Consider the following 20,501-nt stretch of genomic DNA (forward strand, 5'->3'; position numbering starts at 1 on the left):
CAACCTACGGGCATGCTCCCATCTACAATCGAGTTACAACTAGAAATTCCATAATAAATTACAAATACGTTACTGGTAGCGGAAGAGCGTACTCTATTAATATGTAAATCATTAATATATAAATGTAACGGATGCAGAAAATTGTAAAATATCCACATTGAAATATTGGCGACATAACTTAGCCAGCAAAAACCAAAATTAATATTCCGCAATCAAATTTTCTGTGGTATCCCAATCTGATAAATTTGCTAAAATATATATATGTATATATATATAATACCTGGATACGTAAATTAATTAATATGTTATTCGGAATCCAACCATTCCAAAAGAACTTAATAATGATCTTTCAAATGTATTAACACGTAATCACATATTAATAATGCTCTTGCACAAATCCATTATCCTACTTATAATATGCACAGAAATACAATAGTATAATTTGATTGTAAATCACTTGCTAACACAGAGACAGAAAGTAGATCTATAAAATCGTTATACAACTAATACATATATGTGTATGTAAGTACGTATGTTTCGTAACCGACAATGGCAATAGGGATACTTTGTTAGGGCTTGAATGGTTTCTTTTCTCGCTTATCTCGACACACTACCACAATTGCAGATTTAACTTAACAAATGTCGGCCGGATATTTTATATTATCAAGAAACGAATCTTAAACCCGAACAAATAATGAAAATAACACTCATACATTAGAAATCAAAACTCGTTAGTCGCAAATGAAAAATTTCCAAAATCGCTTTCAACCTGGAAATAGTATCATTAAAATTGTATGTATTTCAGAACATATATTGTTGCAACATATATATATATATTTTTTTAACTGTTACAACCGGAACGAAATAAAAATAAAACTTCCAATTAATTTCATTACATTAAATCAGTTGCTACAGCTGCACAAAAAAAACCGACACAAGAGGAAAGATATTGAGAAAGTAATATTGAATAATAACCTTCTAAATGATCTCAGGCAAACTCATTTTAAGATTGCAAATAGTACCATTAATTACGTTTCCATAAAAGTGGGAACTAAAAAATAAAAAGGAAACTGTAATAATGGCTTCCTTCCCCACAGAAGCAGCCACACAAGTCCTATAATTGAACAATTCTCGAAACTAAAACCGACGACCTTCTATTAATCAACGAATTACGTAGAATAAAAGGAGCAATTAATATACAGTGCTAGCCATTAAATATTAGTTACTCTTACTCGTTACATTTATTGAAAAACTCGAATAAATTATACTTCATTTATCATTTTACATTATAAAACACATGTCGTGCGAATGAAATGATACGTTAATCAAAAATATATTCTAGAACTTGCTATGATCGTTGGTGTGTTTAGTATAGTTAATGTGAGAATGCAAAAAATACAGATTTCTAACTTGGTGGAATTGCAAAAGAATCTCGTGACGAATCCATTTCTTAATGATACAAAATAATTTCTAACACGTTCCAATTCCGCATGAGAAAATCGTGTATTTTCAGACGTTCGGATTATTTTTATAATTGGCGAACTTTCTAACACGAACACGGATATCTGCCACTTTTGAGGCTGTGTGTTGATGGAAGGTACGCTATTAGGTTCGCGATCCGAAGGGTCGATGAACGAACCTTAATAAGTAATTAGGGACTCATCGTCGCCTGCTCAATAGCAATTACACCGTGTTACAATATTGCTTGGAGAATCAACACCCTTAGCACGTGGATCGTAACTCTCGGATTTGGATGCACACTACAGAGGTGCTACTAATTGCTGGAAGACCGGTATTCTAAACTACCAATTGATCGAAAATCGAGAAGCATATCCACAGGGATATTTTTGCTGAAAACAGGTCAAATTTCAGAATCAGAGTAAGAAGGAACGTGGACTTAGATTAGTCGATATTGGAATCTCTTAAGATTCCAAAATTATAGGATTCTTAACCAAAACTTCATACAAAAATGCAAGAACTGTATACAACATCCTACAATATACGTTAAATAAACTTGATAAATGATCAAGGTTTAAAAGAAAAAAAAACATGTTTTTTTAAATAATCCAAATGAAATCTAAAGATCAATCAATAGTAATTTCCAGGATTTTAAACTGGAATCGTTGCAATATTTTAATAAGCGATTATACGTATACCTTTTGATGCGATAATAAACGATCGTATTTTATTGGAACGTATAAAATATTCTTACTATTCTTCCACATAAATTCCAATTTGCATTGGATGGAATATATTATACGGCAATGTAACGAGCAATGAAACGCACATCTTCCTTTTTTTTCCTTTTCCACCATTATTTCCATTTCCTTTTCTCGCCATTTAACGTCGAGAGGCGTTCATTGAAGGGATAATTATTATGTTCTCAACGTTCCGAACATTAGCAATTTCTTAGTCCGCCTCTATCTCTTACTACTCCTAAATCGAGTCTAGTTACCTATACCGACTAAACATTAAATACCGTCTCATTATAATATCCTTCGCCTAGGGTTGTGCCTACGGAACAGAAGGATCTTTTGAGAACTTTAACCTACAAAAGTCTTTCATCAATTTCGAACTTTGACATAATTTCTTTCTTCCTTAGTTTTACCACTTTTTACTATGGAATATTACACTGCATCTCGTTTACCTTTCAAAAGCTTCTACATAATCTGTGATTAAAGGAATATGTTCACGTCAAAGAAGGAAATTATTAATCGGTTTCATGGAGCTTTCCATTAAAATGTAAAATATCTTATTCTTTGACTTACGAGAATACACTGTTACTACAAGTTTAGCTATGCAATTTCATTATCGAAAAAAAAAGAATAGATTTACATTTGTTAACATATAAATAACAACACGTACTAGGGTAAGTTATACTTATCCATCAATGCATTCACTTCATCGAAACAATTTTCTTAAATAATTTCCAGATAATGATTATAAATCAAGAGAGAAAAGTAACGCGAAGAAATTTTCTTTAGAAAAATTATATGTATGTGTGTAATTTAAAGCTTGAAAATTTGTGGTGTTTATAAATTTATATTATCATACATTTATTTATTACATTTGTTTATTATATTTATTAGACATTACTTATTACATATTATACATTTTTATATTATTTATTACATGTATATTATATTTAAAAATTATATACTAAATTAAATAAATTATTATATATGTAGACACATATGAATGTACGTATATAATTACATTTATAATTTAGTTTAAGTATATTCATTTTCAACCCTAGTATTTTGAATTACTTTTTTATCTTTACATTATATATTCACAGAAATATATTCTCAATTGAGACAAGAAAAAATAAAGTCAGTAATATTATCTTCGAATGAATCATAAAATTATGTTCGTTTATTCATATTCGCATTAAGTTACCTTGTATATATAAATAAATTATACAAAATATCGTCAAACTGATTATAATGATTTATACCATTTAGGTACAAAATGCTGTCAATAACAAGTAAGCCTTCTAAAAAAAATTAAAGTGTGCAAATGGAGTCTTATATTTAACAAACTAATGTTTAGTAAAAGACTAATATCCAATAAGCAGTCACTTTAATCTTATAACAAATGTTAAAAATTGTCTCTTTAGATCTTTCAATGGCAGCTGCAAAATACTATAATATTTCTATTAAATATCTTATTTAATAGAAATGTATATATTTTATTTTTTACTTTATTATTTAACATGATATTTGGGCGTCATTTCAGCTAACGAAATTTTAAAACACTTCGTATAACATACGTGTCTAACATGTTGATAAAAAATATACGAATATTTTAGCGAGCAGCTATATACGCGTACATACGAAATTTACGCATGTGAGGATAATATTTAAATATCAAACGAAGACGCACAAAATATCTTGATATTTTGGAAAGGAAATGTAATTTTTTGCTATACATCGCTTTTGTATATTTTTACTAAAAGTCTAGATAAATCTTGAAATGCTTCTTATGTATCCTCAGTCTCAACGGCGAAGGAAATATTTTGCGATATAAAAATATTTGCATATCGAATTCATCGTGCCCTATCATACGTAGATTAAAACCTGTTACCTGTTATTTCCAGATGAACTTTTACGAAGAATGCGTGAGATAGAACGAAGTGAACCAAAGAAAATTCCCTTTTTGCATGAGACGTATCATCGTCGACTGTGATTGTTCTAATAACAGAAAAAATGATGATTGTATATCTTCTTGACATTTGTTGGACAGTACCGCCGGATATCGTCTATGGAGGTGATACCAGCGCCGACTTGGCAGTTTCGGAAGGTGACAATGCAACTCTAAGCTGTCGTGCAACGGGAAGGCCGACTCCAAGAGTATCCTGGCGAAGGGAAGACGGAGAACCTATTCTCATAAGGGCTTCTTCTGCTGGTACATAATGACACTATAAAACTCGTGGGTATCTTCGCGGACAGACCTCTTTCACTTACCGCTTCGTGAAAAAGAAAAAAAGAAAAAAAAAAAAGAAAGGAAAGGCAGAGGGACGACGAAGGTTTAATTTCGTTTGCTACCCATTACTTCCTTTGTTCGCATTTCTGTCGCTTGCCTGTTTTCATCTTTCTCCTTTGCCCGAACTCAGCTTTATTACAATGGTTATGATCGGTAATCGCTGCTTCGCTGCTTTATGTCGCTAAAATCAATAACGGAATGCGGAACGCGTAACATTCGAACTTGTCGTTTTTGCGGCTTTCAGTGGTCGTTTTATCACATTGCGTTATGCTTTCAATCATGTATTTCCAATACCCTTGTATTTTTAATATCGCAACTGTGGCTGGTGATGCATGTAATGTTTCCTCTTTTTTCCTCTCGTCATTTTTTGTTTTGCCTGTTTCATATTTTGTTACGTTTCATTTCATACGACGTAACACTCGTTCGCTATAAGAACGTTTTCAATATCGAAGAGTAGCGCATCTAAAGTTACATTTGTATTTTAAACGTATTTGACGACATGCGCCAAACGACACTACGCGCTACACGCGTCTCCAATCCCTGCATATTATTTTGGATAAACGTATTTTCGTTTCTGCTCCTTTCGTACGTCACGCATATTTACAGGAACTTTCCGACGTTTACGTTTGTAAGATATTACCAAGACACTGTCGTTTCTTTTGCTTTATTATTATTTCCGCAGTATCGATTACGTATTACGAACAGGAGCTTCAAATCTGACAATAAAACAGATGAAACTTTGTCTTGTCTGGTTCGCAGCTCTTCCAACTTGTTTTTCTCCTTTCTAAGGTATCGCTTTTTCAATCGGATTTCTTTAATCGAATTTTGTCGACTGCATTTGAACTGTTGCGCTTTATTCTCATGAAACTTCTATCAGATTTGTGTACTTTAAATGTTCATCGATGGAAACTTATAAACGTCACTTGTCAATCATTCGAATAGTTAGAACGTTAAACGTTAAACGAGTAAGAAGAGAAATGACAAAAGTCAAACTATCGAATTGATATTCATAGCTGAAACAGGCTTTGAAACACGCGCGGTATAAAATGATACGAAGGTGGGTAATCTCGTTGAGAGATGAAGTTTTTAACATCGTGAAACTTCAGTGTTTCAAACCAAAGCTTTTATTCTACTATGAAATCTAGACTCGTTTCGAAATTGTACATGATTTTGAGGATTAACGTTCGTATATCTACTGTTCGTGCAATACCCTGCTGCTTACTGCACGATAGTACGCGTATAGCAGTTTCAAACATACATAACTGCTAGGCTGTTCGATGTCGTAAGTATACACCAAAGGATATTCGCTATTCAGCACCATGTGACTTTACATTAGTTTCATGTTAATAGGGTAATTAGACGAAACTAATATCCTGGTTACGTTGAAGACCTGCTCGCACGAAAAGGAGGACTTACTAGAATAATATGATTTTATATGCGTACCTAGTTACACCTAAGACCATGACTATATGTATATATACATATTAATGTACACACAAATAGCTTACTATCATAAGGAAATTCCAAGTGTCTCATAGTACTTAACTAAACGAATTATACGCTTGTGAATTAGTAATCGTTTAATACATAATCGATTAAGTAATATACGTTACTTTACGTAAATCACGTATGTGTCATCGAAAGAAAGGATTGCATTTAGTATACACATGGTAGAATCAGTCCAAAGGAAAGACAATTTAAACGACAATTTTTAAGTTTGCATTAATACCACAAGTGATATATCTATACTTGTATGTTCCATTGATGTGGGAGGCAGAATATTCCACTAGCTCTGGTCGCTTCAAATATCTCGGTTATTTTAAATACCGATCAAGGAATTAGAAAACTTTTATATTTGCAGGAAATATTCTTTTTTCTAATGAAATATCCAATTGTCAATTGATTGATCAAAGGATAAAAATGAAACAAGTACGTTTATTCTAAATCTCATTGCTTCTGAGATATTCAACTTGATCCATCTTATTGGAACACGTATTCAACGATACAGCGGTATGAAAAAAGTTTCATCTAGAGAAACATTTTGCTTTAAACTTCAAAAAACAATATTGGAGAAATTTTAAATACTAGAAATATTGGTATCGCACCCACACAATACTCTAACGACACGGACCCGCTTGAATACTGTTGGAGAAATCCCCGTACAAAAGGCACGTAATCAGAATTTTTAAACGCAACCACCGTCATTCGATAATTTTCGTTCGAGTAAACTCGTGTATTGTGAAATTTTCATACGGGATTTCAGAATATAGAAATTTTAAATTCCCTTTAGCTCCCTGTAGTTAAAAATTTGTTTATTGCAATAGCAATTAGAAAATAATATTTTTAATCAATTATTAGTTATTTTAACAAACATATTTCTCGTAGATATAAAATAATAATATACTCTTGTTAATTTAACAGTTCTTTGTTTCGTATAACACGGATCGCATAACGCGGCATTTTTTGCAACCTAACTACCGTGTTGTACGAGGGATACCTGTACGAGGATATAATGCAATCCAAGAAACAACAGCTGCAACAAAGGAACAATATTTTTTCATCACCTAGCTATTTATCGACGAAATTGTTAAATTAATGAGGTTAAGAATTTGCGGCCGTGTGTCTTACAGAAATAACGTGTGATTCATCCGATGATATAATACTAAATAATATATTAATAATATATTAATAATAATATAATATTTAATAATATAATAAAAGAAACACCATTTATATGGTGGATATTGGACCGGAAACAGTGACATAACGGCGAAACACGAAGTCAGTTAAAAATCTGAAGTCTGAAAGGTTTTCATTTTATTCTTCCCTTATGGCTTTAAATAATTCTGACTTGTTTGAATGTTTGATTCTGTCTATGCGGAGTTTCAGCTTCCGCCATAAATGCTCAATCGAATTCAGATGCGAAGATTGAACCGGCCAGTTATCAACTTTTTAAGCCGTTACAGTTTCTAACAGATAACCCGCGTTGAACCATTTAAATATTTTATTTCGGATCGTTATTATATTAAAACGCCCAGTTCTCTGACATTTTCCTCTCTGCGTAATAAATCTTTGCAATAGATTTGTGTCTGAAATAACTGACTCATAATCTCGAACCATTCATAACATTCTTCGTTTCTACAATTCACTTCGTGAGCAAGAAGAAGCCCGTCTGGTCGTAACATTCCTTTAAGCATGTTTTTTACTCTTGGAATTTGATATTTTATATCATTTCTTGTACCAAGTGCGCAATTGTCTTCGTTTTCATCACTTCTGAATAATTTAGCTTCTCAGCCGAGTAATTCTCTCAGACCTGGATCGTATAATGCAAATATTCTCGGTTTTGGGGACCTCTTCTGCTGATGAAGTCAGTCCAACTATAAAAATCAAAGGGACTGATAGAGAAGATAGAGACAATAGAGATAACGTTTCACGCAAAAATCTATTAGGATACGTAGAAAAGAAGCATAAGGAAATAATTGAACATTTCAACGTCATGACGATCCAAAGTATAATTCGCAAATAATTATCTTCTAAGAATGTAATTAATAAGCATCGATAGATTTTTGATCTTTTAACATTTACAAACTTCCCATCCTGTGCTCATAAAATTGTTAATATCAAATTTTCCTTCGGGAAATAAATAATTGCTTACAAATAAAGTAGAATTCAACGTGGAATATCTTATGCAAAATTGAGCATTCCATTCAAGGAGGCAAAATTAATCTTCGAATCGCTAAAATTAACGTAGACCTTCGCCTGCAAAAAGAATTATTACCATCATGTTTGTCCCTCTTACGATTATACAACTTTCTTAAGTATATGCTGTATTTATTTAATGATCGAAATAAGTTTTATTTGTGGTGGAGAAAATTGAGCGAACATGTTTGATGACGCCGATTTATTGCCGGATTTTACAGTAATTTTCAATGGAAAAATATTAATTTCAGAATAATTCTTCTATTTGAAAAGGTAACTATTTTAGAATATTATTCTACGTTCGCTGGCACTTTAGGTTAATCTACACCTACCGTTAAATATAAATTAAACATTGAATATATCAACATATTTATTTGGTTACAAAGAGAAATATGATCGTAAGAAAACGAAGCTTACTGCTGTTTGTACAAATATAGACGAGATATATGTTCGTTCCATGAAAATAGATTAATCTTTGACAAATATATTGCAGAAAGATCAAATAAATTAACACAAGGTAATAGCTACAGCATTAGATAAACTACTAGAAATAAACTTTGCAAAATTGGCTGTAAAGAACGATTAATAAGTAGCATAAACTGTTTTATGTGTTATTCTTTTCGATGGCATCGTATAAGAAGCGAAAAATACGAAATCAAAAGCCGAGAAATTTTCGACCGTAGGCACACAGATTGAGCATAAGAACATGGTAAAGTGGGTATAAAGAGGCAGGTCGTTGAAACAAGTTTCACCTCTTGAACTCGAAGACAGAAACAGCGGATGCGCGTGTAAAGAAACAGAGGATGAGAATCCTCTTCATGGTATCTTGTATGACACACACATCCAGGGTAAGAGTTAGAGTCCGTGTACTTACATACGCTGTAGGGACACGTAAAACGAACCACGGAGCTTACGCTTGTACGGCCTAGAAGAGTATATATACCGTGCGTGTACGTATAACATCGTTTGTACACACATAGAGTAGAAGGCACGTGGTAGTTTCTGCCGCAGGGCCTCGAGTTGGCAAAACTTTGGCCGAGGTAGTTGCACTACCTCCTTCCACTTACCCTTAGGCTGAAACGTTCAAGACTCGCAGTATTTGTCCTTTTTACTTTGCATATTTTTCTTCATCCACAGGCAGTTAACGATTGTCGTGAAGACCGCTATTAACGTTCGTCCCAACGCACGAATGAACGTACTTACGAGTTAATGGGGCAAACAGAAATTTACTACGAAACTGAATCATTTTTTAATGACATTTACCGCGAAAATGATATTAATACTTGCATGGTCCTTTATTAAAGAAAATTCATCCACAACAGATTTGCCGTTATTAATATGCATCGATAAATAATCAACCATGTATATTAAATTGCAAATAGAATTTAACTAATCATATGCAATGAAATAAAAAGAATACACAAGTAAGTATTTTGAACAAATAAGAATTATTAAAGTTGTTAAATGGGACGAAACGTGCAATTTACATAGCATATTTAGATTGTATCGATGCTTTTTTTCAAAATACACAAAAACATTGCTCGCGTGCAACCTGCGTCGCTTTCCTACCTGACGATGACGCTTTTCTTACGAGCTTTACAAACTCGTTAGCGTTCGCTCACTTAAGAAACTCGTTAGCAACCTAAGTAGTGAATTAAGCATATATCTTCTCGTCTCTTCTTTCGCTTGCGTTGTGCGTCAGGCTTCCGGCTATCTCGGGCTATCTCCCTCTCTTTCTCTTCCTTTCCTCCTCACTCTCACTCTCTCTTGTTTCCTTTCCCTTACGCGCGGCGTACTTCCGTTCACCCACTCCACTTTGACGGTAGTTTCTTCGTTCAATTGCATTAGTCTGTGGTTTCGACCTAGTTAAAAGTTTTACCTGGATTCGTTTAAATCCGAAAAGTTGCAACTTCTTGTCTTGAGAAATAATGTTCTTTCCATTTCGCGGCTTTCCGTCGGCAATCTTTCATTCTTGACTGTCCTTTCGGCTTGCAGAACCAGAGCTTCTCATCGCGTTTTCGTTGCGTTATCTTTCGGTATTTCTCACTCGTCTCATCTTTGCCACGTAACGCCATCAGAAATAAAATGGTCAGCTTTGACAATCATAGTCGTCGAAATTCGACGTTCTTTACGTTCTTAAGTTATCTTTACTGCAATTAACATTATTTCAAAGTTAATCATAGGTATTGCGAGTGTATACATATTTAATTTCTTTTATCGCGTAACTGTCTTGTAAACTTGAGCGAATCATCCGGACACGTGGCTGAAGTATAGGTAACAATTACTGGATGATATCGCGTATTTAAGTTTGCTTTCCGCCAAAAACACTCGACAGACTTTCCAAAATTAGTCTGTACGTGTTAGCGGAATTACAAATAATTCAATTTCGTACGCATTCTATTTATCGCGGACGTTAAAATATTTTGAAAGCACGTAAAAGCAGCAGCTCGTTATGGTGCAGAACGAGTTTCTGCTTAAGGGGATGTCGATAGCGAAATTGAAAACGCGACACAAATATTTAACCGTGTTCCGTTGACTGTAATAACAATAACCATAACCGTAATGTTCTTGTCGCGATGATTCGAGATAAAACGCGTCTCTAAAACTAAAGGGAAAATACGGGAGAGAACGAAGTGCAGTGACGAGTGAATTCTTCGTCCTTTGCTAACGATCTTCGCATGCCCGCTGCTTCCCACAAATATGTATTATCGTGTCTCTGCCTTTCGCGGAATCGAGAGCGTAAAAACGAAGAAAAAAGAAGTCGACGACTGAGGTTCTTGAATGAAAAGCGATCCGCGAGGAAGATAGAAAAACGACGGATACGAGAGAATGCGAAGCGTTGCTTGAAGCGAGTAAGTGGATGTCGTGTGTGTGTGTGTGTGTGTGTGTGTGTGTGTGTGTGTATGTGTGTGTGTGTATGTGTGTGTGCATGGGAGGGGGTCAATTTTCGAGAAAATATGCAGACAGAAAACGTTTTCTCGGTGCGCAGGTGGTAGCACTTTCGAGAAGCACGAGACCTACAACGGTTCGCTGCTGCAATTCCATCGCGTCGAGAGGCGACAAATGGGGGCGTATCTGTGCATCGCTAGCAACGACGTGCCGCCCGCCGTTAGCAAGCGAGTGACACTCGCCGTGAATTGTAAGTCTTGTTTTCCTTCTAATCCTTGATTGTAGCCGGCGGAAAAGCTTCCACCAACGACAAAAGGCGACTGTACCGCTACGAACGTAATGACGCCCTCCGCATCCACGGAATCACTCGAATAATTGCCATAACGACTTGCCGTGCCTTCCTTTTGAAGTTTTTGCCGCGCTTGATAGACCCCTGAACAGCTGTAAAATCGTGCATCGCTATGAAGCAAAGGCGAACGAAACGAGATGCTCTAATGATTCACGGTTTATCTACGGGCTTCTATCTTTGATACGATAGTCGATAACGTTCCAAGTGATTCTATGATGTCGTTGCTTACAAAAAAGTAAGTCAATTCTGTTCTCTGTTGCACGGAGTAGCAGCGAAAGAGATTCGAGATTGCTTATCAGTGAGCACAATCGGAGCGAGCTAAACCGAAGGATAAAGGAAGACGTAGCAGGTCGTCTGCGGATTTATCACCTTGCGCAATAACGTTCCACTCGCTTGTAGAGTTCGCAATTTAATTTCATTATGTCGTGAAATCGTACAACGGCTAAACATTTTAATACTCGTTTCGCATTGTTTTTAAAGCGGAAAGTAATTTTAACCCGATTCCTTGAAAAAGTTTTCTCGTAATACTTAAGCAGATTTGCATTCCCGTAAATCGTAAAGCGCAGATCATAACGTTGATGCAATATGAGTTTCGCTGATGCTCGTCTTTACAAAGATAATTGAAAGAGATAATTACAATGGAAAAATTTACGTTCTCGCAATCTTTTGTCATAGTATTGGTAGCTTTTCTGCCTTCATTTCAATGTGGAATGTGTAATGTATTAGATTTTCGCAAAAGTTCCCTTCCTTTTATTAACGAACAACGAATGCACAATATTGTACATTGTTTCATCGATTTGTGTAAGATCTATTCTGGTCTATTACCTTCTTTCACCTCTCCACAAGTCCCATAGCGCCATTTTTCTGAAACTTTTGGCGCTTGCTGGCAAAATGTTATTCCAAGTGCGTTTTCGCGTCATTTACCGAGCTGGATTTTTCACCGCGAACAAATTTTTGTAAACAAAGGAATAAATAACAGTCACAGTAACAGGCTGAGTCACGCTAAAAGATCTTAATGAAATATTCGCAATTTGTTTCTAACGACAAGAATAGATGAACAGACGAGGCGTCATTTTCTATCGTTTTTAGCCGTTAGAAACAAATTGTTAACGTTCGATCTGGATGCTCTACCTCGTCCTCCGTGCTCTCCGGATATTGCTCCGCGTGATTATCTTTTATTTCTGTCGTTAAAAAATTGTATTCGCAGTGAGAGGATCGATAGATGATATAAAAATTGAAAAAAAGAAATGATATAAAAGACAACATTTTGCTAGCAAACGCCAGAAATTCTGGAAAAATGGCATTATGAGGTTTCCGGAGAGACGTAGGAAAATAATAGACCAGAATGGATTGTACAAAATTCAATAACACGACGTAAAATAAAATATTACGCATCCATTATTTATTTATAAAGCGGAAGATATGTTTGGAACAACCTAATGCATTCGGAATTTCATAATTTTAATGTCGTATGTTATGTGTCCATTTGCATGCGTCATTGAATTCTTTATTGATTTTAAATTCGAAATCTGATGCAAATGTGGCTTCCCTCGAATACAAAATGATTTGAATCAATATCCCGCAATTAGGTTAAATTGACATCAGTATCAGTGCTGAGTGTCTAAATTATTTGATAAGAAAAGATACCAGCCGAGAATTAATTCTCCTCAATTTTCATAACGTAACGTAGATTGCATAATTTCACATGTTTCACCCAAGTTAATAACAAAGTACTGTATTTTAACTTTGCTACTTTTTTAATACTAGTGTCAAACGTAATAATACAGCAACAAATATTATTTCTGGAATGGATATTATAGCGGGAAAGCTCGTATGAAATTATCATAAGCAAGATGTAATTACATACTCTTGTAAATCTATACATATAGATATATTTCTAAAGTCGTAAATTTCCCTTAATGATCCTTAATGTATCCATAATGATCCAAAACAACTAATAACAAGTTGTATCATATAATTTACTTGCTCGTAGCGAATACACGGCATTATTTTCTTTAAAATATCGTTATCTCTGCATGGGAAGAATACGCTAAAACACTTTCACTAGAAAATGATAAAGAAGTAGAAAAATAAATGTTAATATGTTTATCAATTCGGTATCTTCAAATATGATTCAACTTGTTATAGATACCACTCGTATCTGATTGTTTGCGCGTACTATTGTCCGAAATAAAATACACAGGTTCACGGAGATATTCGAACAATTTTAGATACCATTTATGAATATATTGTGCGTAGCGTATGAAACATTTTGAAACATTAGCACCATTATGAGACTCGACTATCGCGTAGTTATATTGGTAAAGTTTGAAATGAATTTGAAAATATATACAGAAATTACGAAGTATTTAATGTAATTATGCATATGTTTTACAGAGATCGCAAAAGTATTTAAACAGTCTATTATCGTGCATTATACGCGTATTAATAAACTTCGATATTCAGTGGAACCATATTTAACACCATATGGTCAAGATCGCTATTTACGTTGTGTACTAATTTTGTATTAAATATGTGTTTGCAATGAATATCTTCTAACTTCTATATACATTTTCAAATTGGTTTCAAATTCGACCAATACAATTATGACTATCGTGTCTCGTTGCAGCACTAATGAAATTTCCAAATGTTTTGCATAATATGTACAATATCGAGATAAAAGTTCTGTACAGTAAACATTTGAATACTTTCATGAGCCAGCGTATTTCCAAGTACGCGATTGAATAATAAATTACCTCTCTGCGTGAATCTAAAACTAAAGTTAAAAGAATCTTTTTATATAACGTCATGCATACACGGCGCAATAATACTTACTGAAATGTCACAAATGTAGCATTTATACGTGTACATGATCGCTACATAAATAAATGTTGCGTAAATCTAAAAGCAAATTTAGAAGAATGTTTTTACATAATATTATGTATATATGGCAGGATAATACTCATTGAAACGTCGTAAATGGCGGTTCTTACACGTACATGATCACTGAATATAAATTTATTTTCAACGAATGACGTCTATAAACGCGAATACTCTACACGCAGCCATTCGAGAAACAAAAGTTAGCAAACAGTGGAACAGTAATTGTCGTATTAAATTGGATAACTCTAAGGAAAAATCGTGCGCACAGCTATCAGAAAGGAAAAGGACGAATTATAGTTACCTATGTCGCCCGTAAAAGGACGTTAATTAAAATCTTAGCGAACCGTATAACGCGATGAATATCGGCTAATTAATTTGAAACCGCTTTCACAGTTGCACCTGTCGTCAAAGCTCCTAATCAGCTTCTGGGAGCACCTTTGAGCACGGATGTGCAGCTCGAGTGCTATGTCGAGGCATTTCCAAATACAATTAATTACTGGGTAAAGAACCGGCGAGGCTCAGACGACGAAATGCTGCTCGAAGGGTGAGATTATGTGTTCTTTTAATCTCGTGTGTTCTTGCTTCGTTTCCTAAAGGCTGGTAAAACTTATTGTCATCGAATTACACAGGCTCAAGTACAATGTACGAGAAGAACGATCCGGATACAAAGTTCTGATGTGGTTGTTGATCAAAGGATTTACCGAACAAGATGTGGGCAGTTACAAATGCGTATCGACGAATAGTCTTGGCAAGGCCGATGGAACCTTAAGGTTGTACGGTAAGTTTTTTTACTCTTTGGAAACAATATAAATCGAGTGGAAGTAATAAGAAACATTTTCTTCTGTATCTTATTGTTGACTTACATTACGTCGTTACGTCACGTAAATCACTCACTGTGTTTCCTGTTCTGTATAATATCTGCCTTTTTAACGAAGCAATTTCTCAAGTAATTGCTTATAAGTGGACATGCGTACAATTGTAATAATTTTTTAAAAACGAGTTTTTTTAAATAAGTTAAAAGAATTAGTTTACTAGATGATGTGTAAAAAAAATTCATCGGTATCGATGTCGGAATGTTTCGTTTAACTGCCAATACTACGGACAAGGTAGGGAGGATATTGAATGGAAATCTAAACACTTTTTGATTGCAAACCTCATCAAATAATAGAACGGAATTTCGGTCTACGGTTTTCACGTGCGCAATTTTGATTTTTAAAGCGTTGCATAAACGACAAATATCAATTTTACCAAAACATCAAATCGTTTTAATTGGGCTTGCAAGATGGAAACTGAAAGCGGTATTTTATTATATATACATACATATATAGTGTGTTTGGTTTATCTCGAACCGTATAAACATTTCGAAAAACACGAACGATACGTTTCAGACAAAAATTGTATAACACGATGGTGGACATACTATACTCTTGCGTATTTGATATTGCGGTATAACGTATAAAAAAATCATGTATACGTAAAAAAACATTACAAAGGAGTTTGAAAGAAACGTTAAAAAATGACGTTTATAAAAATATATTTTTCCGGTCTGATTCGTCTCTTCGTAAATTTAAATTACGTAAGAAATATTTTTCTTATCATCGTGGACAGAGAAAATATTCCGTTTCACGTATAGACCTTCACGAGTTAAAGGGAAGAATGGAAACTAATATTATTCGCAGTATATCGATTATATATGTTAACTCAAGTTACGAATATCACATTTCTTCTATAATTTTCTTACTTTGATGTTCTTTCGCTTTAATACATCATTACCTGGACTGTATACTTTGTTTACTGTCTTGTACTTTATTTACAATTTTATATTTTTAGTTACAATTTCAATCATTACAACCATTGTAATTTTATTTTATGCTGAATCTGTAACGCTGAAAATAACACTGAAATAATAAGGAGTAAAGAGATTCTACAACTCCCAAAGTGTATGACACAAAAATATATTGAGGCAATAATCATTATCAATAATAGGAGATTTTTTCCTACCGGTAACCATTTTTCTGATTTCAATCATCCTCAACTTGTATTTACATTACTGAGAATCAACACTTAAACGTATGGCACCAAAGCCAGACCCACGATTCGTACCTTATTAAAATTATTCCTTAGTTAGTTACCAGAAAGGTAGTTCCATCACAAAACATGTAAAAAATTACAGGAAGCTAATATAGGAAGAAGTGTAGAAAATGGTGGTCTTATAAAAATGCTATGGGTTAGAACATTTGAACTTTTTTATTGCAAGTTAAGGTTATGCAACATAGATGATTATTTAGAAATATTAAAATAAGATTCGTGTACATTAAGATAAACTTCAGATATGTAATAGAAGACTTATTTTAACACATGTATGTTTTACAATATAAATATAATTAACAGGAATAAATTTCGATACGTTGAGTCTGTAGCGAGGAATAGCCTTTGCGTGTTACAATTAATTAAATGAAAGAATCTCTTCATTTAAGTTTATTTATAAAAATTACAAGTATATTAATCTCAAACATTCTTCTAAAGTCTCCTGCGAAATATCAAACAATGAAGTCTAATTTTGATGCATTTTATTTATCAATGACACAAAATGAATTATAAAACTTATATCATTTTAATAAGCAAAAAACTTATGCAAATGTTAAAGCATAGAATAAAATAAAAGTTATTACAGTTCCATTCTTTATTTGATATTTGTACATATATAACTATTGCCTAAAATACAAGTTAAATTTCAGAAACATAAATTTATGTTAATTTTGTGAAGATAAGTTACCTGTCGAGACGTTCACTTAGATTCGGAGTTGAAAAAGCTCGTTTAACTTGCGTCGCAGGAAGAGCGTAACTGTAACATGGAAGCTAATTTTGCTAGATATGAAATGACATGTTTCTTGTATTTCGTCATTGTCTCTATATCAATGTTCATACGCCTTTCTTTCTCATTTTCGATTTTCTTATACACCTTACCAAGCGTTACAGAGCTGAAATCTTGCGACTCCTCGTCGGAAGACGAGTTCGCTTCCATCTCTCTTACAGACTCATGCGATAAAAAGGAAGAACTGTCACCTGTACGCGACACTTTGTCAGTTTTTCCGTTGCGACTGAACGTAGAAGTGGCTTAACTTTCTAGCTCATTAATTCTTATATCGACTGAAATATTTGTCAGATTAATGCGCAAGTTATATTATTTTACAAAATTACATTATTACGTTATCTTTTACCTGTTTTTATGTGCCTTTTCCCGTTTAGTTTTTGTTCTGAGACCAGCCATCTAATAATTAGTATTATAAGTATTTTTCTATTGTTTAAATAATGAAATACCAACGAAGCTGTATCTCAAGTTATCAATTTGAATTGTACGAGGTGTTGTAAAAAAAGAAAAATCCAGACTGAGTTCATAAAAGTTTGATTAAGTGAGCCAATCTAAATTTTGCTTTCAGAAATCATTGGGGCTATGGTAAAGTCAATCTGATCGCTATATTGTTGCAGGAAGGGATTATTTTCAAGGGAGTGGAAGCAAAATTTAGATTGGTTGATTTAATAAAACTTTTATAAACTCAGCTCCAGTCCTTTTTCATAGCATGTGCTTTAAAAGCTAACCATTATTTATAAAAGTCGCCTAAAAATAACTGATTTTTCTGTGAGTTTAGCGTGGTTCCATTTAATGGGTTCAGTCCATGAACTATATGTATGCATCTGGGATCGTAGTCCATTCCTCTTTCGTTAACGCCAAAGGCCTCTTTAAATTTCCATTACAAATCTCCGCGTTCTAAATCTACAAGTATCTTCTAAATCTCTGCATTCTAAAAGCCGCTGCAACATTTCGAACGTGAAATTGCAGTGAGTTGGGACACCGGCCTGTGGTTTCTTTAGATTCAAATGTAATATTTGAAGAAGCAATACGTTATCAGCAGAGTAAAATGCTAAATATAATTACTATAAATATAATTATCTCAGGGTCCCTAATGTTTTTTTTTCACACTTACGTACACAATTTACGATCTCAATTTTATTTTGCTGAAAAAAAACTTGCACTGCAAGTTTTAACGTGTGTCTGTAATGTATAAGGTATATAGTGTATATTTGTAATGAAATCAACAGGGGCATTTCTGACTTCTCGTACCGAAGGTTTAATCGAAAATGTTTCTTTTCTTTCGCAAACATTTCCGCTGTCATTTTCTTCTTCAAAGTCGCTTTCTTCCTTACACATTTCCGCTGCCATTTTCTTCCTCAAAGCCGCTCCCTTTCTTAGACATTTCCAAGTGCATCGAAATTTTCTTAAAATAGTGTATCTTCTTAAAATAGTAATCGATCGACATGAAATTTTGATCAACGTTGTACGTGTACACTCGTTTTCTTCGATGTCGGAGTGTAGGAATGGACGTACAAATATACTCCTTTTTTAAGAACTGGAAAATACTAATCTACTAAACTTATGACCTAGTAATAAATAAATAATGAGATATTACTAAAATGAAATAGAATAACGCGATAAACAGAAGAAATGTAAATAATCGCTGCTGTATTAGCAATCGTAATGGATTCGACATTTTTCCAAGCAATTCTAATCTTCGTTTCACAGATACATTCGATTGCTATTAGCATAACAATATCGACGTATTCGACACGCTTGTTTAGAAAATACATAGTTCGTCTTTCATGATAGTCCATCTCTACTTAAATTACCCTATACACATCACTTTGAATCTACATATATATACATAGAATACATATATCGTACACGTATATTCTTATACTTCGATAACAATAATATAATTGTAGCAGAAATAATAGTAGTGCACTCACATATATATCATCTGTTTTTAGAAATAAAAATCGGTTTCGATAGATCGTCGCGCGGCAAGGATCATGTATCTATAATCGGTGGTAAGCTAATCCTTTTCCTCTCACAATGATCTTAGAAAACGAGGAGAATGGAATAACGTTGATTATGTTTATTTAGGTCTAGCGGAAGCAGCGCAAAGTTCAGGCGCTAATAGCGGCGGCAGACGATTGTTTGGATGTTGGAAGAAGTTATCACACTTCTTGTCGATATGTCTGTTTGTACCAGTGCTACTGTGGCCGCGGTGAAGAAGGCATCTGCTGTTGGTCACCGCGAAGCTGAGTGCCGGATAACTTTGTGCCAAAGGACAAGAAAAGAGGAAGAATGTTTGTGCGTGTGTGCGCGCGTATGTTTGAACCTATACAAAATCAAAGAGAGTATTTGATTCGAGAAAAAAGAAAAAAAAGAAAGAAAAAAAGCAGAAAATTCGAATTATTTGAATGTCCGTGTGAATGATAAGAAACAGCGAACCAAAGAAAAAAGAAATAAAACGGAGGCTCGCGTTCTCCACATCTTCCTATTTCCCTTTCCTACTTTCAAATGTCGAAAACATTTTTAGATCAATGGATGTTGTCAATGTATGCGCCCATTTAGATTTGCAATTAATTTTGCTGAACGTCGGTTATGAATCGGCGAATCAATGGAACGACGCACCGCCAAAAATACAAGACTTGGAAACGCTGAAGCAGCTTGGCCCTTCCTAATAATGCTTAACGAAACGTTGATAATAATACTTCACAATCATCTTATCATTGGTATCAGCGTTGCGGATATTTAGACGTCAGGAAATTCGATGTTTCGAAATAAAAGTATGCGATCGAACGTTGTATATATATTGTCTACAACTACACACACCCGTGTTCCATTTCCTGCCCTTCTTTATTCGAAATAATTTCAGTATAACTTCAAATACTTCTACCCTACATAGCGCGATGAAAGTATAACGCAGCTTGTGTATTGTATCTTTTACCGCTTCCAAATCGTGAAAAAATAATTTCTGTAGCTGTTCTAAAACTTTCAGTTCCAAATCTATTTAACGATCTCTAACGAGAAATAGTTGTATGCAGGTACTAACTGACTTTTCAAGTAATTTCAACGTTTCAATAATCATCTTAAATACCTTTGAAATGCGACAAAGCGTGTATATTTTTTATATTCGATCTCAATTTTCGCAGATATGTACAATGTACACACTTACGTAAGTAGTACTTATCGACGCAGCAGCACTTGCTACGGCTTTTAATAGGTCAGACTGGTCTACGTTATCAACCGAAACTCAATACTCGCTATAATATCACCGGCGAAGTACAGATACCATAGATCAGATACCAGGTACAGGTACAGCTATCAAGA

At 34.1% G+C, this 20,501-nt stretch overlaps 1 protein-coding gene across 1 annotated transcript in view; it reads left to right on the forward strand.

Annotated features, from left to right (window-relative positions):
• Positions 1–19,979, forward strand: part of LOC117159700 (lachesin) — a 94,512-nt gene extending 74,533 nt beyond the window's left edge. The window contains exons 4-9 of the mRNA XM_033339796.2: positions 4,246–4,407; positions 11,174–11,323; positions 14,699–14,849; positions 14,935–15,083; positions 19,133–19,192; positions 19,269–19,979. Coding sequence (XP_033195687.2) covers positions 4,246–4,407; positions 11,174–11,323; positions 14,699–14,849; positions 14,935–15,083; positions 19,133–19,192; positions 19,269–19,396 — 800 coding nt within the window. The 3' untranslated portion in view covers positions 19,397–19,979. The remainder of the gene's footprint in view (positions 1–4,245; positions 4,408–11,173; positions 11,324–14,698; positions 14,850–14,934; positions 15,084–19,132; positions 19,193–19,268) is intronic.
• The last annotated feature ends 522 nt before the right edge of the window (positions 19,980–20,501 follow it).

The sequence above is a fragment of the Bombus vancouverensis genome, chromosome 5, assembly GCF_051014615.1.
Source record: "Bombus vancouverensis nearcticus chromosome 5, iyBomVanc1_principal, whole genome shotgun sequence".
Taxonomy (NCBI): Eukaryota; Metazoa; Arthropoda; class Insecta; order Hymenoptera; family Apidae; genus Bombus; species Bombus vancouverensis.